This window comes from Schistocerca piceifrons, chromosome 2 (assembly GCF_021461385.2).
Source record: "Schistocerca piceifrons isolate TAMUIC-IGC-003096 chromosome 2, iqSchPice1.1, whole genome shotgun sequence".
Lineage (NCBI taxonomy): Eukaryota > Metazoa > Arthropoda > Insecta > Orthoptera > Acrididae > Schistocerca > Schistocerca piceifrons.
The window spans coordinates 483,421,404-483,446,839 of NC_060139.1; the positions used below are offsets into that span (position 1 = coordinate 483,421,404).

Sequence of the window (25,436 nt, forward strand, 5' to 3'; positions counted from 1 at the left end):
TGATGAAAGAGTTTGTGGAATGGCTACCAGTATCTAGCACTCTTTTTCAATGTGCCTCCCTGCCACTCAATGCCTATCTATGTTGCGAGTAGCACCTATCCTTTTTATATAGTATTGCTGAGGGTTCTAAACACAAAAGGGCACATCAACATTAATGGCTTCCAGTAAAGACTCAAAGTTAGGGTTTAATGTCCCATTTGGTGAGGTCTGTAGAAGTGGAGTAATGTCCTGTAAGCAATGCTTAACACAATCTTATACAGTGAAAATTAAAAGTCCACTGACTAGCTTCCAGAAGTTGATGAGGATTGTTTGTTGAGTGTTTTCATGTGACAAACCCTTACAACCCAGTGGTGTCAGAATAATTGATTTGATTTGTTTTCCAAATCACCTTTCAAAATGTATTGCAATGAGAATATTTGCAAGATTAGTGCAAATGTGTTTAACAGAATGTCACATTCATATATAAAAACAAAGCTGCTCATGGTACACAAATGAATACCCTCATATCACTTTTCACCTCAAAATGAGTCTTACAACAGTAGGACACTATTGTGTACAGGAACAGATTCCAAAAATTTACCAAACAAAAACACAACAATATAGTTACTGGTCGGTACAGTACATTACTATCACTATAAAATTGTTTGTCTACACGAGTTGTAAGGCGTATTTCGATCAATACGGCTGTATGATATTTAACAAAATTTCTGTATCTAATGCATATGAACGTGGCCCTTGATACTGGTTAATCTCATTAAACCAGGCAATCCACCAAGTTTCTCTGCCAGACTATATTGGTTTGATCATTTGAAGCATTGATTTTGCTTCCATTATATAAAAGTGACAACAGGAGACAGTTAAAACAAATAAATTTTGAGAAAAAATAATAATAATTTCAAGTGAGACTAAATATTACACAAAGAATCAATTTTTTAACTTTGATAAAAAGGGTTCGAAACTAATGACCAGGTGTCCATTCATTTTTATTGCTGAAGAATCTGCTCCCAGTTTTATGGCCACTAATAATCAATGCGTTCTCATTTTCAGAGGAAACACTTTTAGGGAATTGTAAACTAAATCTGTTTTTACTTACCCCATGTCAGAGAAGACAATGAAGTGATTTGGTAAGAGTAGGTTTTCTGTTCACAGAGGTGAACAGGTTGGATGGCATCTTCAAACTGAACTGCTTTTTTTCAAAAAGAACTGAATAATGAGTTCAGGCATAGTGTAAGAAATAAAAAATACTTTCCAAAATAGTCCTCCTCACTGGTAATGTTCCCAGCCTTCTGTTTCCAATTATTGAGTTGAATGAAAGTATCAATTTTATTTAATGCCTTCTAACACTACTTCCAAATTGCACCCTATGAACCAAGGGGCTACTGGCACATTTTCAAAGCTTGTTAACAGACTGTGGCTTGAGGTGAGGTTACCACCAAGACATTCAGCCACAGTTAAAGATTAAGGTGGCAATCAATATCATTAGAGATGAATGGGACAATGATCACTCCAAAATGTATTAAAAGTTTTCTTTTGAAAACTGTCGTCTGATGTTGTATCAGTTGCAGAAAATGAACTGGACATTAGTTGTATCAGTTGCAGAAAATGAACTGAACATTAGTTACACTGCCAATGAATCAGAAAAAAGAATGGGAATGGCACAAACAGTAGAACTAGAGATGTCAATGAATAGAAAGTGTAAGGCTCTGAACTCAAATTCTGAAGAATTGAGGAATAAGGATTGGGTGGCTATTACAGAAAGCAATGACATGGAAGTAATCAAAGTTTAGGAGTCTCATTCTGTGAGAAAGCTAACTAAGATGATGACGGAATCCTTCTGAATAATAGCAGCCGAAAATGCAATCTTTGAAGACAGTGATCACACGAATGGAGAGAAGTGCTGAAGTGAGAAAGAGTTTGTGTGTTTTACTATGTTCCAAAAACCTGCACGACCATATAGTGAAGAATAATCATCACTCAATTGTACTCTCACAGTTAGATGATTGAAATGAACCTCTAAGGTCCACTTAAAATGAAAAACTTCCCAAGTCATTTCAGAAGCTGGACTGGGTGCGGCATCATCAATATATTCTGTTCATGAAGATATTTAGGGTGTGAAATTTGAATTTATAAGGATAATGTACAGTATATGTTGAAAACATTTTAGTGAGTTGTATCACTAAAACACTGCATTTCCATTTTTTATTTCCTATATTCAAATCAGTGACAGAAAGATCCTTTTAGAACAGAAGGCTACACAAAATGATTCTGAGAAACTTTTTTTTTTTTAATTTATTGGCCTTTAGCTTACACCATAATACTATAGAAAACAAACTATATAAAATATACAGCTATTGATAGAAAACTGATGTTATAATATTTGTTTTTTTGCATGCGCACACATATTGTAGACAGAACATACGTAGTTACAGACAGACCAAGACCCTATAAACAGTGTACAATCAAATGATATAGACCACTTTTGAGCTTTTCAGCATCAATCATATATTGGTATTAGATGTGGATACCTGTGGCAGTGGTGAATCTGTACGTCACATTATGGAGTCTATGATTCTGTATTGCTAACAAAGGTGTCATACAGGTTGACAATGGATGACAAAGCTTCACAAGTTATTGCTCAATGACTGTAATACTTCCATGCCGTCTGGGGCAACCTCAGAAAAGAGCAGAAATGTGTTTCTATCTTGTGCAGCCTGTGAAGATGTTTACAGAAACATCTGTTGGTTCAATCTGAATCTAAATATTAGAAAACCAAGGTGTTTAAGCAATGATTATGTATGAGATTTTGTGGAATAGAGGAGCGATGGGCGAACTGCATACTTCTGATCCCTGTATCTTGTTGTTTCCTCCCATTCCTGTTGCCATCATACTGGTAACACAGACCTGGGATTGCAGTGCAGGTGGTAATCACTGTCACAGCAGCTCCTTTGGCTAAATGGTTAAAAGCTCAATGTCAGTGATCCACAGTGTGATTTTACCCAAATAAAATGAACAGAATAGCCTTCTTCACACAAGGATTCAATCACTTCAACAATCCTGTATAAAATGATGTTTTAAGTCAAACAGCTGCTGAAATTTTTGAGTGAGTTGTCAAGTAGGAAATCCAGAGATGCTGTCATCTGCTAGGAGAAATTAAATACTTCTAGTACTGCAACTAATTCCACGGTTATGGTTCTTGCCTATGCTGGTTATCTGATTAGCTCAGACTTCTGCCAACATGGTATGCAGTACGTACTTCTAACACAGTCACCGGTATTGGAGCCATCAGTATAGGTATATATTGCCTCCAGATAGGGTTTTAAAATCAGCAACAAAGTTTTATTGTTAATGTAAGCCTCATGGTCATAGGTAACTCTAGTTATTATGTACACCTTAGACAATTTCAATGTGAGTGGGATGCTAAAACTATGTACGATATCTGCTCTAATGATATTCCTTGCAATCTCCTGAGTATCTACATACCCTTGGACTTAAGGAGGAAGAATTCTAATTATCCAGGAATGTCATGGTTAAGCACTGTAGGGTTAGGTCTGAGGCAATCTTTTCCATATTGCTGGATTCATGTTGATTCCTTTTAAGAGGGAAAAAAAAAATGGATGCAGAGATGCCACTGGAGTAGATGGACCGGAGGTTCATGTGCTTCAACTTAGGCTGCATTGGTAGGGGTGGCATGTGTTGTTCCCACACAAGCTCTCACTGCTTTACACTTGCATTTATTAATTCTGCTGAGGTAATTGTCGGTTGCAGATACATAACCATCACTCCCATCAACCATAATTGGATGTACTGTTGTCAGCAACGTGCTGACATTTAAGCCCTACCCAAGTCATGTCATAACTCTAATTCTGTTGACAGCCACCTCCCATTTCTTAGACATGTATTTTGTGTGTGCCTCTGAGGTTAACTTATGTCTGATAAAGAGTCCCGGATAACTGAGTAACATCTTTGAAGGGTAGTGGTAGTGGCTTAGTGCTATTACCACTGGCAGATTTACTCTATGCCTTGAAAACAATATTGCATTTGATTTAGCTGTGGACACATACAGTCAGTCTCTTGTGAACCACTATTGGAACATGAGCAGTGTGGTAGTCAGTTGAGACGTGCAGTCTTATGGGGATTGTATTTTCTACCTAAGTACATATATCGTCTGTTTGTTGCAAAATTTTCACCTTCTCCTGGAACATCTTATAACTTCATTTTGCACTGTGTAAAATGTGGAATGTATACACTAGCTATACAGGACCTTTTTGTATATGATAAACTACTTTTAATACTGGCACATTAATGGGCAGAGGAAAAAAATTAATTAGAAACTTGATTCTATTTCTTAAAAAAGGATTTGACCATACTTACCAGATCTGCCATTTCCTTTGAAAGTCTTAAAGCAGTTTTCTTAGCAGCAATACAGAAGACAAAACTGTCCATATCTTCCTTGTTCATATCAACCCTTATGTGTACCTGATCACTGGAAGGCCGCATCAATTGTCCTATGACAGCAACAAGATCTTGGCGCTGCAACAGAACGATTATTTAAAAAAGAAAAATTCCTGTTGTTCTCATCTGTATTGCACGATCATTTTGCTTGCTCTTTTATTTACTGAACTATCATTTAGTCTACATATCTTCATGTTCTATATGGATCTTAGAAATCTGCAATCCTAAATAGTGGAAGATCCAAACCTAAGTAACAGACAAGAGATAAACCTCTGCATAAAATACAGATCAAAAGAAAACTGATAAATTTAACAGACAACAAACTCACTGCAATTTTAAATTTCTGTAAATAACAGTTTTAACCCTATAACTTCTTCTCTCTTTGCAGTTTGTAAAGGTTAAGATACTAACATTTCATCTATTAGGACTATATAAAAATGAAAAGCACAAATCCGTGTAGCACTTCAAGGTGAATAATGGGGAAAGGAAAACATATGTACAGGCTTTGTCTCTTCGATTAAAGTTTTACACCGGCAAACAACTTTAATTGTTGTTACATGACACAAACAAAAGGAGAAGCAGTGAGTGGCTAAATCTTGGAAAGCACTCATAATGACTGGATTAATGCTACATTAAATACCACAATGTCACAGTAGCAAGTGATAAAAAATCTGACCAATAAGCAACAATAACTACACTTTGACAGCTGCCACACAATGACAGCTGTCACATCTCCTACTTCAAACATTCCTCCCCTGGGAATCCGCGACAAAATGTGTCTGCTCTATGCTCTATCACCGACTCTTGTCAACACCTACACCAGCAACCTCTTCCAGACTTTCCTCTCCTGCATCTACCCCACTAATCTTATTCACAAACAAGTCTCCTGGGCAGTATCCTCCCTCAACCTCTGTGTCATATAGTTCCCACTTTAGAAAATCTAAGAAGCACTCCCCTCTTTTCCTGGCCTCAAATCCCTCAACACATTACTTCTCCCAACCTCCGTAACATCTTAGTATGACATTCCGGACATCAAGACTCCTTCCCCAGCTGTAAAAATTGCTTCGTACACCTATCTAGTCCAGCCCCACCATTGGTGAATCGTACAATACCAAAGACGGAGCATCTTACAAAACCATACATGTTGTTTAACATGTCAACCTGTATCCACTGTCGAGCATTTCATGGAGGCATGGCCAACACTTATCTGGCTGAGTGCTTAAATGGGCATAAAAGACCTGTCCACCTTGAGAACACCCAGTATCCACTTGCTGCTCATCTTCTACAGCAGGGGCTTTCAAACTTCAAGTCACGGTTCTCATCATGACCTTAAGGTATGGGTGTCATAAAAATAATAATTTGTATTGTTTGCTTTCTGAGTAAAGGATCAACATGTGAACTAGTAGTGACGTATTGCAAAGCTGGTGTATAAAGTGTTGTTAATATTGGAGTGATGTAGATGACAGTTGAATCACACGACTTGCTTGTTATTACTCAGTAACAGTCAGCATGCAGGTTAGTTTTGTCAAATGTAGATAGCTTTTAATTGCTGCTTGTCTTCTGTCATTTGTGTTTCTCTGTCAGCATGGACAAATTTTTACATGCAAGTTCAAAATGTAATAATTCCAATGTACCATGCAGTTTTAAAGAGAAGTATGATGACAGTTACTTGAATTTCGTTTTAATGTGTACTGTCATGGGAAATGGAACACAAGCACAGAGCATCATTTGTTTCAGAAGTCCTAGCTATTGAAAGCATGCTTCCTAAAAAATGATACTACATTTGGAGTCAATTCACAGTAGGTTGGTAAACAAACCATACGAATGGTCCCACAAGTTAAATGACAGAACAAAAGAAAGCTTTCACTAAACAAGCTGAGATTCCAACAAAGGCTCCTCTTTCACATTACGAAGTTGCCTATTGTGTACCAAAGAGCAAGAAACCTCACACCATAGCAGAGGTGGCACTTTATTTTACCAGCCTGCCCAGTTATGGTATGTATTACGATGGGTAAGTCAGTTGCTAAGCAATCTGGAAATATGCTCTTGTCAGACAACACTATTAGTCGTTGAATATTCAATATGGCTGATGACGTTAATGAACAGTGTGATGTGCATCTAATTTATTACGTGCGGTTTGTACATTACAACAAAATTCACAGAGATCATCATCTTTCCTGCAGAAAAAGTAACATTTGGAACAAAAGCCACAGAACTCTTTGAAACACTACACTGTGTTATGCAAGAAAACAATGTTAATTGGGAAAACTGGATAGACTAGTATACAGATAGATGTCATTGCATGGCTGGTTGTTACACCAGACTGTAAGCTCTGATCTGTAAAAACACACCTCATGCTATTTAGATACACTGTTTCACTCACCAAGAAGCAATGGCATTAAAAAGAATGAGAGTGCTGTCCTTCATGAGGTTATTTAATCAGTAATTGACAAACTTCATTAAAAGTCAGCCACTTATGATGTTTTTGACAAATGTGTGTTGATATGGAGGCTGAGCGCATTTTGCTAATTTATTACAGTAAATATCACTATCTTTTATGTGAGAATGTCTTAAGGGTTATTGAATTCAGGAATGAATTTAACTCTCATATTGTTCAAGAGAAACACTTAGATTCATTTAACAGTGACTGTTTTGAAGCTCATGCATTTTCATAAAACTCAATTCACTGGATGTATCTGTTCAATGTAATGAGACCAACTGTCTGAAATTGACACACAATTTCAGTCTTCAGGAAGAAACTACTACTGTGGGAGAAAGTTGTATGATTAAGGTATACTCTATATTTTCCCTGCCCTTCACACAGTCTTAGAAGACAATAACATTCAGTGGAGAGAAGAACTGCGAACTGTGATTTGGTTTGTGTCATTTAACTGAATTCAGTGACTATATTCTGAGAACTTTCTAGAACCAGACAAGCACACCAGGATCATACACCCTTTCAGTACTGAATTCTGTCAACACTTTCCACTGAAGAATAAGAGCAATTTATTAATATTTCTTCAGACACCACGATGAAATCAAAGTTTGTTTCCTCATCACTGTTCAAGTTTTGGAACTTAGTGAAGCAGGAGTGTCAACATGAAATATAGATCACAAATGAATGTGGAGAAGGAGATGTGAGTCACAATTTCCAATTTTGTGCCATGACGTAAAGAACTGACGATGAAGAAGCAAGCTTATACTTCCCATCAATTTCATTGCAAGAATATGATGCAGTAACATTAGAAGTGGCTTAAAATGTGTTATGTTAATAGATACAAAAGAGATAATTACTCTTATTCATTTTTTTCGAAAGTTGAGTTTATTTTCCCCATACTCCGAGTCGGAGGTCATGTGCGAAAGAAGCTACGGGTGTTCACGTTCAGGTCAAAGAAGCTGTGGATCCAAAACGATCTAAAACTGTGGATCCAAAATTATCTAAAACCACTGCTCTACAGCATGACTCAAAGGAATCACTGTTACACCATATGGGCTATTTAAATACTCCCACTCAATGCTAGTTTCCCTGAAATCTGGAGTAGGGAACATGGCCTCCAACACATCTTTGCATCCTGACACCCCCCTACAAGTGATCACTGTCAGCACACATCCTCAAAGTTTTCTTTATATTATACTTTTTATTATATTTTTAAAACTTTTATTTTTTCATCTTTGTTCTTCTTCTTCACTCCCCCCCCCCCATTTCCCTCTTGTCACAGTTTTATTGCTGTCCTAGTTCTTGACTGCATTATTCATTTCTATCTTTACTTCTCACTCTGCCTTTATCATCTCTTGGTCCCCAATGCAGGCTGACCTTAGTGTAAGTAGTCCTTTTGCCCAATAGGGGCTTGGGCAATCAGGAGAGATGCACTGCACAAATCCACAGATGGAAGGTAGTGGGGAGGGATGATGATGAAGATGATGACGATGGTAACAAAGGTTTGTTTGTGTGATCACACAACAGTAAGATTTTTAGTGCCCATACTAACATTTCATAGAATGAGTGTGGTTGAAGCGTAAAAAATAATGTAACGAGTAACTACAGGAAAAGTGAAATAATACCCTAAGTGTGTATGTAGATACACTTGTGCATGCCCACACCTATGCATGCACGCGCGCGCGCGTACCTCCCCTCCCCCCCCCCCCCCCCCCCCCCCCACACACACACACACACACACACACACACACACAGTTTGAAAATATTGTTATAGTGCAGACAGAAAAAGGAAGAAATTAAATTTTTTTCTTAAGTTCACACTACTACAGCCACAGGTGACACCAGGCAGAGATGATGACATAGCTATGCAGAAGGGAAGAAACAGTTAATGCTCAAAGTAAGTCTGTCACTTTCATGAGCACGAGTTGCTACAGCAGCAGACACGACTTACACATTCAGCAAAATGTCCACTGAGACAGAATATTCATTAGCTCTTGTTACATGGAGCAACAAACTCTACCTTGGATGCAGCAAACATCTATCGCAAACTTGACAGTATAGTTAAGAGCATTTAAAAAACTGATATTGCAACTGTGGTCTAGGGGTAGCGTCCTTGATTCGTAATAAAAACGTCTTCGGTCCCGGGTTCAAATCCCGCCGCCACTTAAATTTTGATTAATAATCAGCATTGGCGGCCAAAGACTTTTGGCATAAGAAGTCACCCTCAATGTGCCAACGGCCCTGTCAAAGAGGGCGGAGGAGCGGACAGAGGTTCAGGGCACTCTCTTGTCCTAGGAATGGGAAACTGCCCCTACAGGTGGAAGAACCCGCAATGATCAATGGAATGAGTCGGTAAATGAAGAAGTGCCATGATGATCTCTCCTTTAGCAAAAGATTCCAGAATAGTCCCCCATTCGGATCTCCAAGAGAGGACTGCCAAGGGAGAGGTTACCATGAGAAAAAGATTGAATAACCAATGAAAGGATAACATTGTATGAGTCAGGGCATGGAATGTCAGAAGCTTGAACATGGCAGGGAAACTAGAAAATGCAAAGGCTCCATTAACAGCAGCAGTAAGTGGTACAACGGGGTTACGATTCATTATGAATAGGAAGGGAGGGCAGAGAGTGTGTCACTGTGAACAGTTGAGTGACAGGGTTGTTCTTACCAGAATCGACAGAAAACCAACACTGAGAACGATAATTCAGGTGTACATGCTGACGTTGCAAGCTGAAGATAAAGAGATAGAGAAAATGTATGAGTATATTGAAAGGGTAATACAGTATGCAAAGGGGGATGAAAATCTAATAGTCATGGGGGGCTGAAATGCAGTTGTAGGGGAAGGAGTAGAAGAAAAGGTTACAGGAGAATAGAGGCTTGGGACAAGGAATGAGAGAGGAGAAAGACTAATTGAGTTCTGTAACAAGTTTCAGCATGTAATAGCGAATACTCTGTTCAAGAATCTCAAGAGTAGGAGATATACTTGGAAAAGGCCGGGTGATACGGGAAGATTTCAGTTAGATTACATCATGGTCAGACAGAGATTCTGAAATCAGATACTGGATTGTAAGGTGTACCCAGGAGTAGATAGACTCAGACCACAATATAGTGGGGATGAAGAGACATTAGTCAGGAAGAATCAATACGCAAAGAAGTGGGATACGGAAGTACTAAGGAATGACGGAATACGGTTGAAGTTCCTTAAGGCTATAGGTACAGCAATAAGGAATAGCTCAGTAGGCAGTACAGTTGAAGAGGAATGGACATCTCTAAAACGGGCCATCACAGAAGTTGGGGAGGAAAACATAGGTACAAAGAAGGTAACTGCAAAGAAATAATGGGTAACAGAACAAATACTTCATATGATCGATGAAAGGAGGAAGTACAAAAATCCTCCGGAAAACTCAGGAATACAGAAAAATAAGTCACTGAGAAATGAAATAAATAGGAAGTGTAGTGAAGCTTAGATGAAATGGCTGCAGGAAAAATCTGAAGACACTGAAAAAGAAATGATTGTCGGAAGGACAGACTCAGCATACAGGAAAGTCAAAACAACCTTCAGAGACATCAAAAGCAAGGGTGATAACATTAAGAGTGCAACAGGAATTCCACTGTTAAATGCAGAGGAGAGAGCAGATAGGTTGAAAGAATATATTGAAAGCCTCTATGAGGGGGAAGATTAGTCTGATGTGATAGAAGAAGATACAGGAGTCAATTTAGAAGAGATAGGGGATCCATTATTAGAATCAGAATTTAAAAGATCTTTGGAGGACTTAAGATCAAATAAGGCATAAGGGATATCCAACATTCCATTAGAATATCTAAAATCATAGGGGGAAGTGGCAACAAAACGACTATTAACCTTTGTGTGTAGAATGTATGAGTCTGGCTACATACCATCTGACTTTCAGAAAAGCATCATCCACAGAATTGCAAATACGGCAAGAGTTGACAAGTGTGAGAATTACTGCACAATCAGTTTAACAGCTCATGCATCCAAGTTGCTTACAAGAATAATATACCAAAGAATGGAAAAGAAAATTGAGGATGAGCGAGATGACGAGCAGTTTGGCTCAAGGAAAGGTAAAGGCATGAGAGAGGCAATTCTGACATTGCGGTTAATGATGGAAGCAAGACTAAAGAAAATTCAAGACACATTCATAGGATTTGTTGGCCTGGAAAAAGCATTCGACAATTTAAAATGGTGCAAGATGTTCAAAATTCTGAAAAAAAATAGGGGTAACCTATAGGGAGAGAGAGGTCATATACAATATGTACAACAGCCAAGAGGGAATAATAAGAGTGGAGGATCAAGAACAAAGTGCTCCTATTAAAAAGGGTGTACGACAAGGATGTAGCCTTTTGCCCCTATTGTTCGATCTGTGCATCAAGGAAGCAATGATGGAAATAAAGAAAGGTTCAGGAATGGAATTAAAAATCAAGGTGAAAGGACATCAATGATATGATTCGCTGATGACATTGCTATCTTGAGTGAAAGTGAAGAAGAATTACATGATCTGCTGAACGGAATGAACAGTCTAATGAGTACAGAGTATGGATTGAGAGTAAATTAAAGAAAGACGAAGGTAATGGGAAGTAGTAGAAATGATAACAGTGAGAAACTTAACATCAGGATTGATGGTCACGAAGTAGATGAAGTTAAGGAATTCTGCTACCTAGGCAGTAAAATAACCAATGATTGACAGAGCAAGGATGACGTCAAAAGCAGACTAGCAACAGCAAAAAGGGCATTCCTGGCGAAGAGAAGTCTACTAATATCAAATATAGGCCTTAATTTGAGGAAGAAATTTCTGAGAATGTACGTCTGGAGTACAGCATTGTATAGTAGTGAAACATGGACTGTGGGAAAACCAGAACAGAGGAGAATTGAAACATTTGAGATGTGGTGCTACAGACGGATGTTGAAAATTAGATGAACTGATAAGGTAAGGATTTCGGAGAGGAAAGGAACATATGGAAACACTGATAAGTACAAGGGACAGGATGACAGGACATCTGTTAAGACATGAGGGAATGACTTCCATGGTACTAGAGGAAGCTGTAGAGGGTAAAAACTGTAGAGGAAGACAGAGATTGGAATACATCCAGCAAATAATTGAGGACGTAGGTTGCAAGTGCTTCTCTGAGATGAAGAGGTTACCACAGGAGAGGAATTAGTGGCAGGCTGCATCAAACCAGTCAGAAGACTGATGAAAAAAAAAAAGGAAGCAGACAGAGAAGAACTACGACTGTTGACCACTAGTAAAGAAGCAGGCTACATTTGATTATAATGAACAGAACATCACGGCATTACGTACCTCCCATCTCCATAAGTACTGCGGTTCTCCATCTCTGAATTCAGTTGGTCATTTGCACTGATGGCAATTGTACCAAAGCACTCAATTCAATGATTATTATGATGTAGTGACATCCATGTGTTAGATATTCCAGCACTTCATGTGAACGTTCCTGAGATGGTAACGTCCAAATAACCATGATCTGCCACTTGTCAGACTTCGCATTTGCCGCTGCCTACAACATCGCTGATGAGGAGACTGGGGGTCTTCCAACACCAGTACATCTCGCAGTGCTTATCACATTAACAACATCGCCTATGCTGAGTGAGAGGACCATCTGGCACTTATGTTCCTGATTATCACTGTAGGTACTTCCGGGTGCCAAGGCAAGACCCTGTCTGCCCAGTGGCCTAGGATCATCCAATTACATGCCTTCCAACAGTGCGGTACACCCAAATGGGTCACCGCATATCATCAACGTCTTCCAGAGAGAGACTGCGGATGCTGTAACACAGTTTGGGGGGCGGGGGGGCATAATCTCATGCTATGGCTTTGCCTGCCAGATGGCAGCCTGCAACTGGAGGACTTCGGCCAAATGGCTGGAGCAGCAACCTTGCCAGCTGAGCCGAAAGTGGGAATTTCACTGTGTCACTGGCATAGGGTGTCAGTTGAGGCTGACAAGAAGAAAAGAACTGTAAATCTGAATGAATAAATATTAACTTGCTAATCATGTTTCACTAGTGCCAAAAGATAGTCTACACTTTTCACGGCACCATCCGGACAAGGAGACGTGTCTCAGCTTGGTACCCCTACAATAACATTAAAAAGGAAGAGAAAGAAGTATAAGAATATAGCATATAGCTGTGGCTAGCAAATCATTGAGATAGAATGTACGAGCCAGCCTCTCTGTAACATACTAAAATCCCCAGCCTAGAGTCCAGACACTTCACAAAACTTTAAAATCTTCACCACACTTATATCAGCTACAACAGAGGGCTGACTCCAACAGAAATTTGTTTCTGTGTTCTCATTACAATATAAAATGCACTCAGGAAAAATGTGGCTTGCAGTGATTTGCACACCACAGGTTTCATAGACTGGGGGATCCTCTCACTGGATTATGGAGCCATGTGTTTGGGGACAATGCCCAATTCAGAGGTGTATCAGGGTCACATTATCCCACCTGTGTGACCAGGATGAGGAATGTCATGGCTTGGTATCTGGCTACAGCGACCACAGATTAATATCACTCACTGGCAACTACTACTCCTCTACAACTGCATGGATCTCTGATGCAATAGTGAAATGACAGTCCGCAGCGGTGTGGCGCATTTTGTTGTGTCATGTTCCCTGCAGGCCTCTTTGGTGGTTTGGTCCCCAGATTCCTGAGTGTCACGGTACCCAGCAGAATGATACCTACTTCCCACCCATTGAAAGAAGTATTAGCTGGACCAGTTTTTCTGCTGCGTGCTGTGCAGCAATGACTGTAAGGCAATAATGGGATCAGAGCAGGGACAAGATGCTTGCCCTGAAGATGCTTCATCTGCACGACTGCCTTCAGGACTGCATGGAGCTCTGCATTAATCACAGTGTATTCATAGCAAAGGCAAATCCTGAAAACCGGTTGGGGAGGAGTTCCCTTGCTTGAAGCTGTTAGTGTACACAACTTTAAAATTTTGCTGCCTATCTAAAAAAGCAGATTTGGAAATGTAAACTCTAGAATGTAATCCTTCTAATACTGCATCAAATAATTCTGGGTATCTGTAGGGGTTACAGTGGAGGTCTGTTACGACCTTGATGAAATAAATTACAACCAACCACACCCATCTCTAAAAGGGAATACTTTGCACAAGCCCCATATGGTCTCATCACTCGTGTTGATTACAAAAAAACCTTTCCATTGGTGAACAAGCAATGGGGCAGGATGGTATGCAGATGTGTAGAGTGTGAGCAGTGTTTTATAGGCCTATTGCACCATGAGGAGTCATCGCTTGAAGTGAAGTGTAGGCTCACTACTTCAGCACAAAGGCTCAATATAGGGCTAGTTCAAAACCCCCGGTGGCCAGCCAATTTCTTTAATGAAGCACCATGTCCAACATCTTTAAATAAGAGGGTCATGCAGGCCCATACACCAAGCATCCATAATCAAGCTGAGAACCCACAGAGCTCCTATAAAGCTTGAACAGTCATGTTCTGCCTGCTACCCATGAATTGTGCCTAAGACACTTTAAAATACTGAATGATTTAAGGGACCATCTTTTCAAGTTCCTAAGGTGTGGCAAATCAAGTGTAAGGCCCAGAAACCTCACCATGCCTTTAAAATTAAGAACAGTGTCCCTAATCCTCAATTCAAGAAAGTTTAAAACAGAATGTGAATTGTTACAGAGAACACACACAGACTTCTTGGTAGTGAATTTAAAGCCTCTCTTCTCTACCAATTCCTCCAACTGACAAATAGTCTGTTGCAATTGATGAGTAGTTGTTGCAAGGCTTGAGGAGGAACAAAACACAGGAGAGGAGGAACAAAAGACAAAGAAGTCATCAACATGTAAAGAACAGTGGGCAGAATGTTCAACTACTCACGTGACACTATTAATAGCTATGCCAAAGACAGTCACACTTAAAACACTGCCTTGAGAGACAGCATTCTCTTGCTTCAAGCGATCAGAGAGGAAGTCACTGACTTGATATCTAAAATAGTGTACCAAGAGGAAGGACTGTGTAAATATGGGAAGACATGTGTCTCAAAGCAGTATCACAGGCCTTCTTGGTGTCAAAAAATGATGGTGCAGGAAAGCCTGTTGTATAGCTGCTTCCAGAAGGGTCCGGTCATCAATGGTGGAACCCACACTGAAAGCAACTAAGGAGATTCTACAATCCAGACTAGATGGCAGCTAACCATCCACTTCCAGGTCTCTCACAAAAAGCTAGTGAGGGCAAGACTATGAAAACTATTAGTATATATACCATCCTTCCCAGGTTTTAAAAATGGAATTAAAATTACCTCTCTCCACGAGTTGGGAAAGTATCCTGATATTTAAATGAGGTTAAAAAGGGAATGGAGGATTTCTTTGCTCTGCCTTGTGAAGTGCTGTAAGAAACCATAATGGACCGTATCATGACCATGCGATGTGTATCAAGCTGCACACAATACAGTATCTAGCTCCCACATGGGAGTCCCAATTGCCCCTTTCAACAGCCACCCTGTGGTTTCGGAATGCTGATTTCTGGCTAGCTGCGGCAAAACAGGCTGCCGTACTTTGGGCAATTTCTCGCAGGTTGGTCTGGTGGTTTCCATTCCCCATTACAACAGCCACTGTGCAATTCCCTCCTCCCCATAAGTCATCCTGATGGCCTCCCATGCAACTGTACTTTTAGTGGAATGGTTTATGGTGTTCAGGAACTGTTGCCACAATCTCTTTTTGATGTGTCTGGTAATTTGACAACTTTTTACCCTCACTACCTAAGAGGCAGCTTGATTCCCTGCAGTTGGCCGCCACTTGAATATACACAGAGCTGTCATCCTTGTCCTGATTGATTGCAGAACGACATTTCTTTGTCCATCACGGGACTGGCTGCCTTTTCAGCTGGCATGAACACTGTGGAATGGATGCTTCAGTGGTGTGATGGATCATTTTGATAATACGATCCACCCATTTCTCGATGATGTCACAGTATTCAAACACAGCAAGTTGGCTGTAAAGTGCCCTGTCTGACCTACTGAGCACCCATCGTTGTGACTATCTTTCTGGCACCACTCTGTCTGGCAGATGAATTCAGATTAGGAAGTGATCACTTGAGTACAAGTCATTGACCACTTCCACTGAGTGGTGCGTGCAAACACTATAAAGCATACCAAGAGATTGAGAGAGAGTGCGTGCTCTGCCCCATATTCAACAAACGTGCATATGAAGACACTAGAAGCTCTCAATTGCTCTACATCTGGGGCACATGGCTGCAGAGCCCCAAAGCACACTGTGTGCTTTAAAAACACCACGGAGGAGTAAGGGCTGAGGTAGCTGCATTAAGGCACATTTACACTGAATTCTAAACATGTTCTGCAACACTGTTCATGGCCAGTACTGAGCTAACAGTGTTCACAGCATGTAGTCAACACACAACAAGTGTTCCATGGCTGCGTTGGTCAGATCAAAAGAAAATTGTTCCTGGCCTGCCATCACTAAATGCTGCTACACAGTGATAGTGTCCGTTTTGGCTCAGTCTGTAATGTTGTCTGTTGTCTTTGTGTGTGTTCCTTTATGAAAAGGAATGGATAAGAAGCAAAATTTACAAACTTGTCACACACTATGAGACAGAGGAGTGCATCTGGAATGTTTGAAGTCATATTTATAAAAATATTAGAAAGAAGCATGACTCCCTACAAAAAAGTACTGGTTTTTTTATCACCAGCAGCAGTGACATACATAAAAAAAAATTAAGTCTCTCCTTTCTCAATATGACAACGGCACCGGCAGCAGCAGCAGCAGCAATAACAACAGCAACAGCAACAACAATAACCCGTCACATTCATTGGAGAAGTTGTCTTTATTGAAAATGATATTGTGGAATAATCTTAACATGAAAATAAAAATAAATATATAATAAATTAAGTACATGTTTCAGCAATACTAACATAGCTTAATTGTGTTTACTATATTCTTCAGTCCTGCAACCAAAGCTTCACAAACTGCATGAACTATTTGAGATATGGCTGGCTTTGAAATGTGGAATAAATGTGCAAGGCTTTGATATGAATGTCCTGTTGCCAAAAAATGACGAGTAACAGCAAGTCTTTGTTTCACAGAAACTGCTTTTCTGAAGTTTTTATCTTTCTTTGAAAGAAATGGCACTGTACTATTCACTAGAATTTCAAAATCAGATGGTGACATCCTAGTGAAGTTACAAAAACCAGAACCAACTTAAAAATTCAGCTCACACTGTGTGTCATTCCTGCCACATATTCTATAACACGTCTTTGTTCACGAACGTGAATACGTCATTATCTTCCTCTGCTTATTTTGTCGAGTGTTGTTAATGCAGCACAACATATAATTAATTCTTCCTCTTCACTTGTCATAGCGTAGCACTTGATGTGAATACACAATGCAAAATGTTTCCTGCCAGTTCAGCAAAGCAGACAATGCGGATACATAAACATTCCGCATATTTCTATAGACTAGAGTTCAAAGCAGTGCCCACTGCATTGATACCAAAGTTGGGTTACATCAATTCAGTGGCACACTATGACTTAGCTGACGTGCAACACATTAGTTCCCTAAGAGTTACAGACCGCAAACACAAGCTTGGTGGTTGGTGACTAAGTTAACTCTTTCAATTGGAGGATACAGCCCCTTTTTATGGCTTAGGTTTTCCGTACCCAAGTGGTTATTGACAGTTGGTAATGCTGGTGGAATACATAAAAAAAAAACAATTGAGGCAATAAGTGAGTGCACATTACGCATGTCAGAACCAAGAGAAGCAAATATCAGTCTCTTGTGTAACTGATATAAATGGACACATCAAACTAGGTTCTGTTTGTATGTCCTTATCATCCCTGTAATGAAGCTGGCACAGTCATTACCGGTGTTCTGATCTTCACTCTCTGACACCACCTCCTTCATCTTTGTCTATTCCCATCCTCACTACAGGTAGACCCTTCTCATCATGGGATCTGAGAGACCTGCTCTTCCTTTTAACCTTCCTTAAGCTATCACCCTCCTCGCAGAGGAAAAATGGTTGCAAAATATATGACTCTGTAATTTAACAATATTATGAAAAGAAAAGCTGCCGCTCACCATATAGCAGAGATGCTGAGTCACAGACAGGTACAACAAAAAGACTGTCACAAATAAAGCTTTCAGCCATTAAGGCCTTCGTCAACAATAGAAGTCTTCTATTGTTGACGAAGGCCTAAATGGCTGAAAGCTTTATTTGTGACAGTCTTTTTGTTGTGCCTATCTGCAACTCAGCATCTCCAAGAGTGGCAACTTTCCTTTTCATAATACTGTTGCATTCCATCCTGGATTTTCCACTGTTTGATTCTATAATTTTTATTTTATATGAGTCTACAAGGAGGACTAAACATTTTGCCCCGTGAAGGTAAGCCAGCAATTCTGTCTCATAATTCTGAGTACTGTTATAGCTTTGGCAGTAGTCAGCCATCATTCATTTTAACAGCTTCGCTTGACAGCCATATTTTTGCATATTGTGAGGGAAAAAGAACACATTAACACAGTACTTTACGGGGCATGTGGACAGCAGTAATCACCAGCGTGAATGCATGTGTAATGCATGTAAATACTGGAAATTTTGTCATGCAATGATTTCAACTTGCAAATATGTTTATTTTTTTACCCCACTATGCAATTAAAAGACTAATAGAGTTGTTTCATTAACCACTAGTCCTCAGTGCATCAAAAATGAAGTAGTGACGCCAGCTGGTGACATTCAAATGAAATGTAATTTATGTGTTCAACAAGTCTGGTCAAGTCCAGCTCTTAGAGGCATAGAGTCTAAAACAATAAATTTCATAATTGAAATGCCTAAACAACAGCTTTTTTATATTTTATTACATTTTATGACATGATATACCTTCAGTAACTTCAGTTCCACAAGCATTCCTTCACAACATGTTCGGCCACTGCACCATAATAGATACATGCTCTCGGAGTCTTTCATTAGCCCAGGATTTTCGTTTTCAATTTTCCCATCATCACCTATGGAAAGAGTTAAATATGGCAAATCTATAAAAAATGATGACAAAACAAATGTCATAATCTTGGACACTGGAATTCTAACATGGTTTAGAACTTCAGGTTATAGCACATGTTTCACTGACAGATCAAACAGCCACTTAAAAACTGTGTGTTTGTCACTACTAACTATGAATTGCTTATGAAAAGATAATTACTCAGCTGTCCCCAGGAAAAGTAAGTAGGCACAAGGGCACACAAAAGCCGCAAGATGGGTTGTCAAGATTATCATGCATAAAATTATTCAGTTATCCATAATTATCAATGAGACCCATTTTGAGGAATCAGTTATAATCTACACCTCATTAATTTTAACCATATTATTCACATACCATTTCATAATTTCATCAACAAAGCTGCGCCCTTCCTCTGTCTGCATTACCTTGATGAAGCATTTTTACACAACTTTTGATGATAATGAACCATAATATTCAAGAGAGGATAAACTATAACTCTAGGATTAAAGATAACCAAACATGTCAAAGATCAAGTTGTGACCATGAACAGATAGAACTAAAGGGTTCTAACTTCATAAATCTATATTTTATTGCCAAGCACTGAAAATCGGAACAATTAGCATACATATTACCACAGCTGCAGTATGAGTACTGTAATAAATAATAAATGTGACCTGGAACATGTCTGTAGCAGCAAGAAGCCAATCAGACATAGCGCCAGGACACTTTTATGGTTTGGATATCAGGTGGAAAAGTGCCTTGTTCTGAAGTGAGAAGAAAATGGTCAGAAAATATGGCATGCAATGTAGATGGAAAAAAGATATCATATAGCATTCAATCAGAAAGTAGTAGTAGTAAAAATAAAACTATCCTCAATCAAAGAATTGTTTGTAGACCACACTGTTTTATTAGGAATGGTCCTTACCTTCCTCCGACCGCTCGACTTACTTACCAAGCCTCTTGTAATATGACCCACAGTTAAAAGTGGACTGTGAACCACACTGCAACTTGGTATTTGCAACATTAATAAATCACTGTCAGAGGTGAAAGAAGCAATAAATGATAGAAAAACTCCTTTAACTGACTGGGGATACAACCTCAAATCTTTGGATCTACCTCTGGTTTGTATAAAAGTTCTCATTTATTCCTTTCTTATTTGAGAGCCAAAATGTGTAAGGTTGTGCAATTAGTGAAATAAAAAAGTGGTCAACAAACAAAATTCTATTATTTAGTGTAATTATGATTGTAAACTCATATATTGACTATATATCATTTACTGACAAAATTTACCACCTAGCTACAATCAACTCAAAACTGACATGGGAATGAATAAATGGTAGGATGCAAGGGGAGACAAGCTAAGTAGAAAATAAATGGACAATTTCAAAAGCTTACAACTATTAAAATTTTGCATGCAGTTAAGTCATGGTCAAAGGTGTGCACACCCATCTGAAGAGGATACATTCATGGGAGACTTTGGCTTCATTTCATTGCACACAGTAGGTCACCTCTGAAAATCCACTTGCATACACTTAATAGTCTGAAAAAAACTTAACATTTCTGACTGTAAAAGCTTACACTTTATGGCGATAATTGCAGAAAAAGCTAATGACTCTGCTTCCCTTCACATATCTCAACATGTATTACTATCAGCCATCAGCTCTTCATAAGTTTCTAGATTAAAGCAGATGCTGCACACCAATAGCTGTATGTGCTACTGCAGTTGATAATTTCCTATCACAACAATCTACAGGACAATAACTGTAAGAATTTTACCCTCCACTGACAATGTGATTATGTCTCACTGTACACTTCTTTTTCATTTTGAAATTTCTAGATCACTCCTGGTAGTTACAAGCAGTCAACTTGTAATCACTGTATATAAAACACAATGTCCGGACCAATTGACTGACTCATCATTGCCCAGCCCAAACCACTATGGGTAGCAACTTGAAGTTTGGAGAAGGTGTGAATATTACAATGTAGGCATCATTTAGGAAAGTACTTTTCAAAATTCCAACCCTAAGGGGGTGAAACAGGGGACAAAATGAAATGTCGATATTAAGGCAATTTTGAAGCCAGACTGACAAAAACTGGTATTCAGTTTCTTGGTCAGAAATAGAGAAATAGGTATTTCAGCATTTTTTGAAATTTAACCTATGGGTTTGCAATAGTGGGTGAAAGCTTTTTTTTCCAAAATATATCATTGGTAAAGAACTACTAAAGAATTTTTAAAGCTACAACTATGAACTATACTGCAAAATATTAAAGACTTTAATACGGATGTCAAAGCAAATATATTACAAGGAAAAGATAGTTATATCAGATAACAAAATAAAGACAATATGGGATATAGCGAAGGAGGAGACCGGTAGAACCAAACATGAAGAGGAACAAATAGCATTAAGAGTAAATGATACATTGGTGACAGATGTGTATAGTGTTGCAGAACTTTTTAATAAACATTTTATAACTGTTAGCGAAAAGATGGGGTTGTCAGGTTCGGTAGATGCTGCTATGGAATACCTCAGACCAGAAATTTCAAGCAACTTCCATAATATGAATTTGACCCTCACTACCCCAACAGAAATAATGTCCATCATAAAATCTTTAAAATCAAAAACATCTAGTGGGTATGATGAAATATCAACAAAGTTAATTAAAGAATGTGATTCTGAGCTAAGTAACATATTAAAGTATCTGTGTAACCAGTCATTTATCAGTGGAATATTTCATGAATGGCTGGAATATGCTGAAGTTAAGCCACTGTTTAAGAAGGGAGATAAAGAAATAGCAACAAATTTCCGTCCAATTTCACTGTTGCCAGCATTCTCAAAAATTTTTGAAAAAGCAATGTACAGTCGGCTTTATAACCATCTTATCTCAAATAACATACTGTCAACGTCACAGTTTGGATTTCTAAAAGGTTCTGATATTGAGAAGGCTATCTACACTTACAGTGAAAATGTGCTTAATTCATTAGACAAAAAATTGCAGGTAACTGGTGTATTTTGTGATCTGTCAACGGCATTTGACTGTGTAAATCACAATATCCTTTTAAGTAAATTAGAGTATTATAGTGTAACAGGAAATGCCTCAAAATGGTTCAAATCTTGTATCTCTGGCAGGAAACAAAGGGTGTTATTAGGAAAGAGACATGTATCAAGCTATCAGGCATCATCCAACTGGGAACTAATTACATGTGGGGTCCCTTACTTTTTCTTGTGTATGTCAACGACCTTTCATCAGTAACATTACCAGAAGCCAAGTTCGTTTTGTTTGCCAATGATACAAACATTGCAATAAATAGCAAATCAAGTGTAGTCTTAGAAAGATCAGCTAATAAAATATTTGTGGACATTAATCACTGGTTCCTAGCCAATTCTTTGTCACTAAACTTTGAAAAAACACACTACATGCAGTTCAGAACTTGTAAGGGATGTCCCACGAGTATATGTCTAACATACGATGACAAGAAGATAGAAGAAGTGGACAGTGTTAAATTCTTGGGATTACAGCTTGACAATAAATTCAACTGGGAGGAGCACACCACAGAACTGCTGAAACGTCTTAACAAATCTCTGTTTGCAATGCAAATTTTGTCACACATAGATATGAAAATGAAAAAGCTGGCATACTATGCTTACTTTCATTCCATAATGTCATATGGGATTATTTTTTGGGGTAATTCATCAAGCCAAGCTGAAGTTTTTCGGGCACAAAAACGTGCAGGAAGAGTTATATGTGGTGTGAACTCAAGAACATCCTGCACAAGCCTGTTTAGGGAACTAAGGATACCAACTACTACTTCCCAATATATTTATTCCTTAATGAAATTTGTCATTAAAAATATATCACTTTTACAAACCAACAGCTCAATTCATGGAATCAATACTAGAAATAAGAATAATCTTCATAAGGATTTAAAGTCCCTTAGTCTTGTACAAAAAGGTGTGCATTATTCAGGAACACACATTTTCAATAACTTGCCAGCAGCCATAAAAAGCTTAACAACCAATGAAATTCAGTTTAAGGGAAGCCTAAAGGATTTATTGGTGGCCAACTCCTTCTACTCCATTGATGAATTTCTCAGTAAAACCAACTGATTTTTGTGTGTGTGTGTGTGTGTGTGTGTGTGTGTATATATATATATATATATATATATATATATAATAGAAGGAAACATTCCACGTGGGAAAAATTATATATAAAAACAAAGATGAGGTGACTTACCGAACGAAAGCGCTGGCGGGTCGATAGACACACAAACAAACACAAACATACACACAAAATTCAAGCTTTCGCAACAAACTGTTGCCTCATCAGGAAAGAGGGAAGGAGAGGGAAAGACGAAAGGAAGTGGGTTTTAAGGGTGAGGGTAAGGAGTCATTCCAATCCCGGGAGCGGAAAGACTTACCTTAGGGGGAAAAAAGGACGGGTATACACTCGCACACACACACACACACACACACACACACACACACACACACACATATCCATCCACACATATGCAAACACAAGCAGACATATTTAAAGACAAAGAGTTTGGGCAGAGATGTCAGTCGAGGCGGAAGTGCAGAGGCAAAGATGATGTTGAATGACAGGTGAGGTGTGAGTGGCGGCAACTTGAAATTACCGGAGATTGAGGCCTGGTGGGTAACGGGAAGAGAGGACATATTGAAGAGCAAGTTCCCATCTCCGGAGTTCGGATAGGTTTGTGTTGGTGGGAAGTATCCAGATAACCCGGACAGTGTAACACTGTGCCAAGATGTGCTGGCTGTGCACCAAGGCATGTTTAGCCACAGGATGATCCTCATTACCAACAAACACTGTCTGCCTGTGTCCATTCATGCGAATGGACAGTTTGTTGCTGGTCATTCCCACAAAGAATGCATCACAGTGTAGGCAGGTCAGTTGGTAAATCACGTGGGTGCTTTCACATGTGGCTCTGCCTTTGATCGTGTACATCTTCCGGGTTACAGGACTGGAGTAGGTGGTGGTAGGAGGGTGCATGGGACAGGTTTTACACCGGGGGCGGTTACAAGGATAGGAGCCAGAGGGTAGGGAAGGTGGTTTGGGGATTTCATAGGGATGAACTAACACGTTACGAAGGTTAGGTGGACGGCGGAAAGACACTCTTGGTGGAGTGGGGAGGATTTCATGAAGGATGGATCTCATTTCAGTCATTCTTCCGGCGAACAAGGGTTCCACGAGCGTGGTACTTGATCGTCGGGAGTATGTGGCTGAGGGACTGCGTCAGCTTTCAAACACCACATACAAAGTTTGCCAAGGTAACCCCATTCCTGATGTCCAGGCGGAGCTTCAAGGAATCCTCAGAACCTTAGGCCCCCTGCAAAACCTTTCACCTGACTCCATCAACCTCCTGACCCCACCGACACCCCACACCCCTACCTTCTACCTTCTTCCTAAAATCCACAAACCCAATCATCCCGGCCGCTCCATTGTAGCTGGTTACCAAGCCCCCACAGAACGTATCTCTGCCTACGTAGATCAACACCTTCAACCCATTACATGCAGTCTCCCATTCTTCATCAGACACCAACCACTTTCTCGAACGCCTGGAATCCTTACCCAATCTGTTACCCCCGGAAACCATCCTTGTAACCATTGATGCCACTTCCTTATACACAAATATTCCGCACGTCCAGGGCCTCGCTGCGATGGAGCACTTCCTTTCACGCCGATCACCTGCCACCCTACCTAAAACCTCTTTCCTCATTACCTTAGCCAGCTTCATCCTGACCCACAACTTCTTCACTTTTGAAGGCCAGACACACCAACAATTAAAGGGAACAGCCATTGGTACCAGGATGGCCCCCTCGTACGCCAACCTATTCATGGGTCGCTTAGAGGAAGCCTTCTTGGTTACCCAGGCCTGCCAACCCAAAGTTTGGTACAGATTTATTGATGACATCTTCATGATCTGGACTCTCAGTGAAGAAGAACTCCAGAATTTCCTCTCCAACCTCAACTCCTTTGGTTCCACCAGATTCACCTGGTCCTACTCCAAATCCCACGCCACTTTCCTTGATGTTGACCTCCATCTGTCCAATGGCCAGCTTCACACGTCCGTCCACATCAAACCCACCAACAAGCAACAGTACCTCCATTATGACAGCTGCCTGGACATCAGGAATGGGATTACCTTGGCAAACTTTGTATGTGGTGTTGTCTGAAAGCTGACGCAGTCCCTCTGCCACATACGTGTGAAAGCACCCATGTGATTTACCAGCTGAGCTGCCTACACTGTGACGCATTCTATGTGGGAATGACCAGCAACAAACTGTCCATTCGCATGAATGGACACAGGCAGACAGTGTTTGTTGGTAATGAGGATCACCCTGTGGCTAAACATACCTTGGTGCACGGCCAGCACACCTTGGCACAGTGTTACACCGTCCGGGTTATCTGGATACTTCCCACTAACACCAACCTATCCGAACTCCGGAGATGGGAACTTGCTCTTCAATATATCCTCTCTTCCCGTTACCCACCAGGCCTCAATCTCCGCTAATTTCAA

At 39.7% G+C, this 25,436-nt stretch overlaps 1 protein-coding gene across 3 annotated transcripts in view; it reads right to left on the reverse strand.

Annotated features, from left to right (window-relative positions):
• LOC124776280 (PAT complex subunit CCDC47) overlaps positions 1–25,436 on the reverse strand; it is a 76,461-nt gene that overhangs the window by 13,094 nt on the left and 37,931 nt on the right. For all 3 annotated transcript variants that reach the window (XM_047251184.1, XM_047251185.1, XM_047251183.1), the window contains exons 5-6: positions 18,778–18,902; positions 4,372–4,530 (exon numbers count right to left, since the gene is read on the reverse strand). In XM_047251184.1, coding sequence (XP_047107140.1) covers positions 4,372–4,530; positions 18,778–18,902 — 284 coding nt within the window. The remainder of the gene's footprint in view (positions 1–4,371; positions 4,531–18,777; positions 18,903–25,436) is intronic.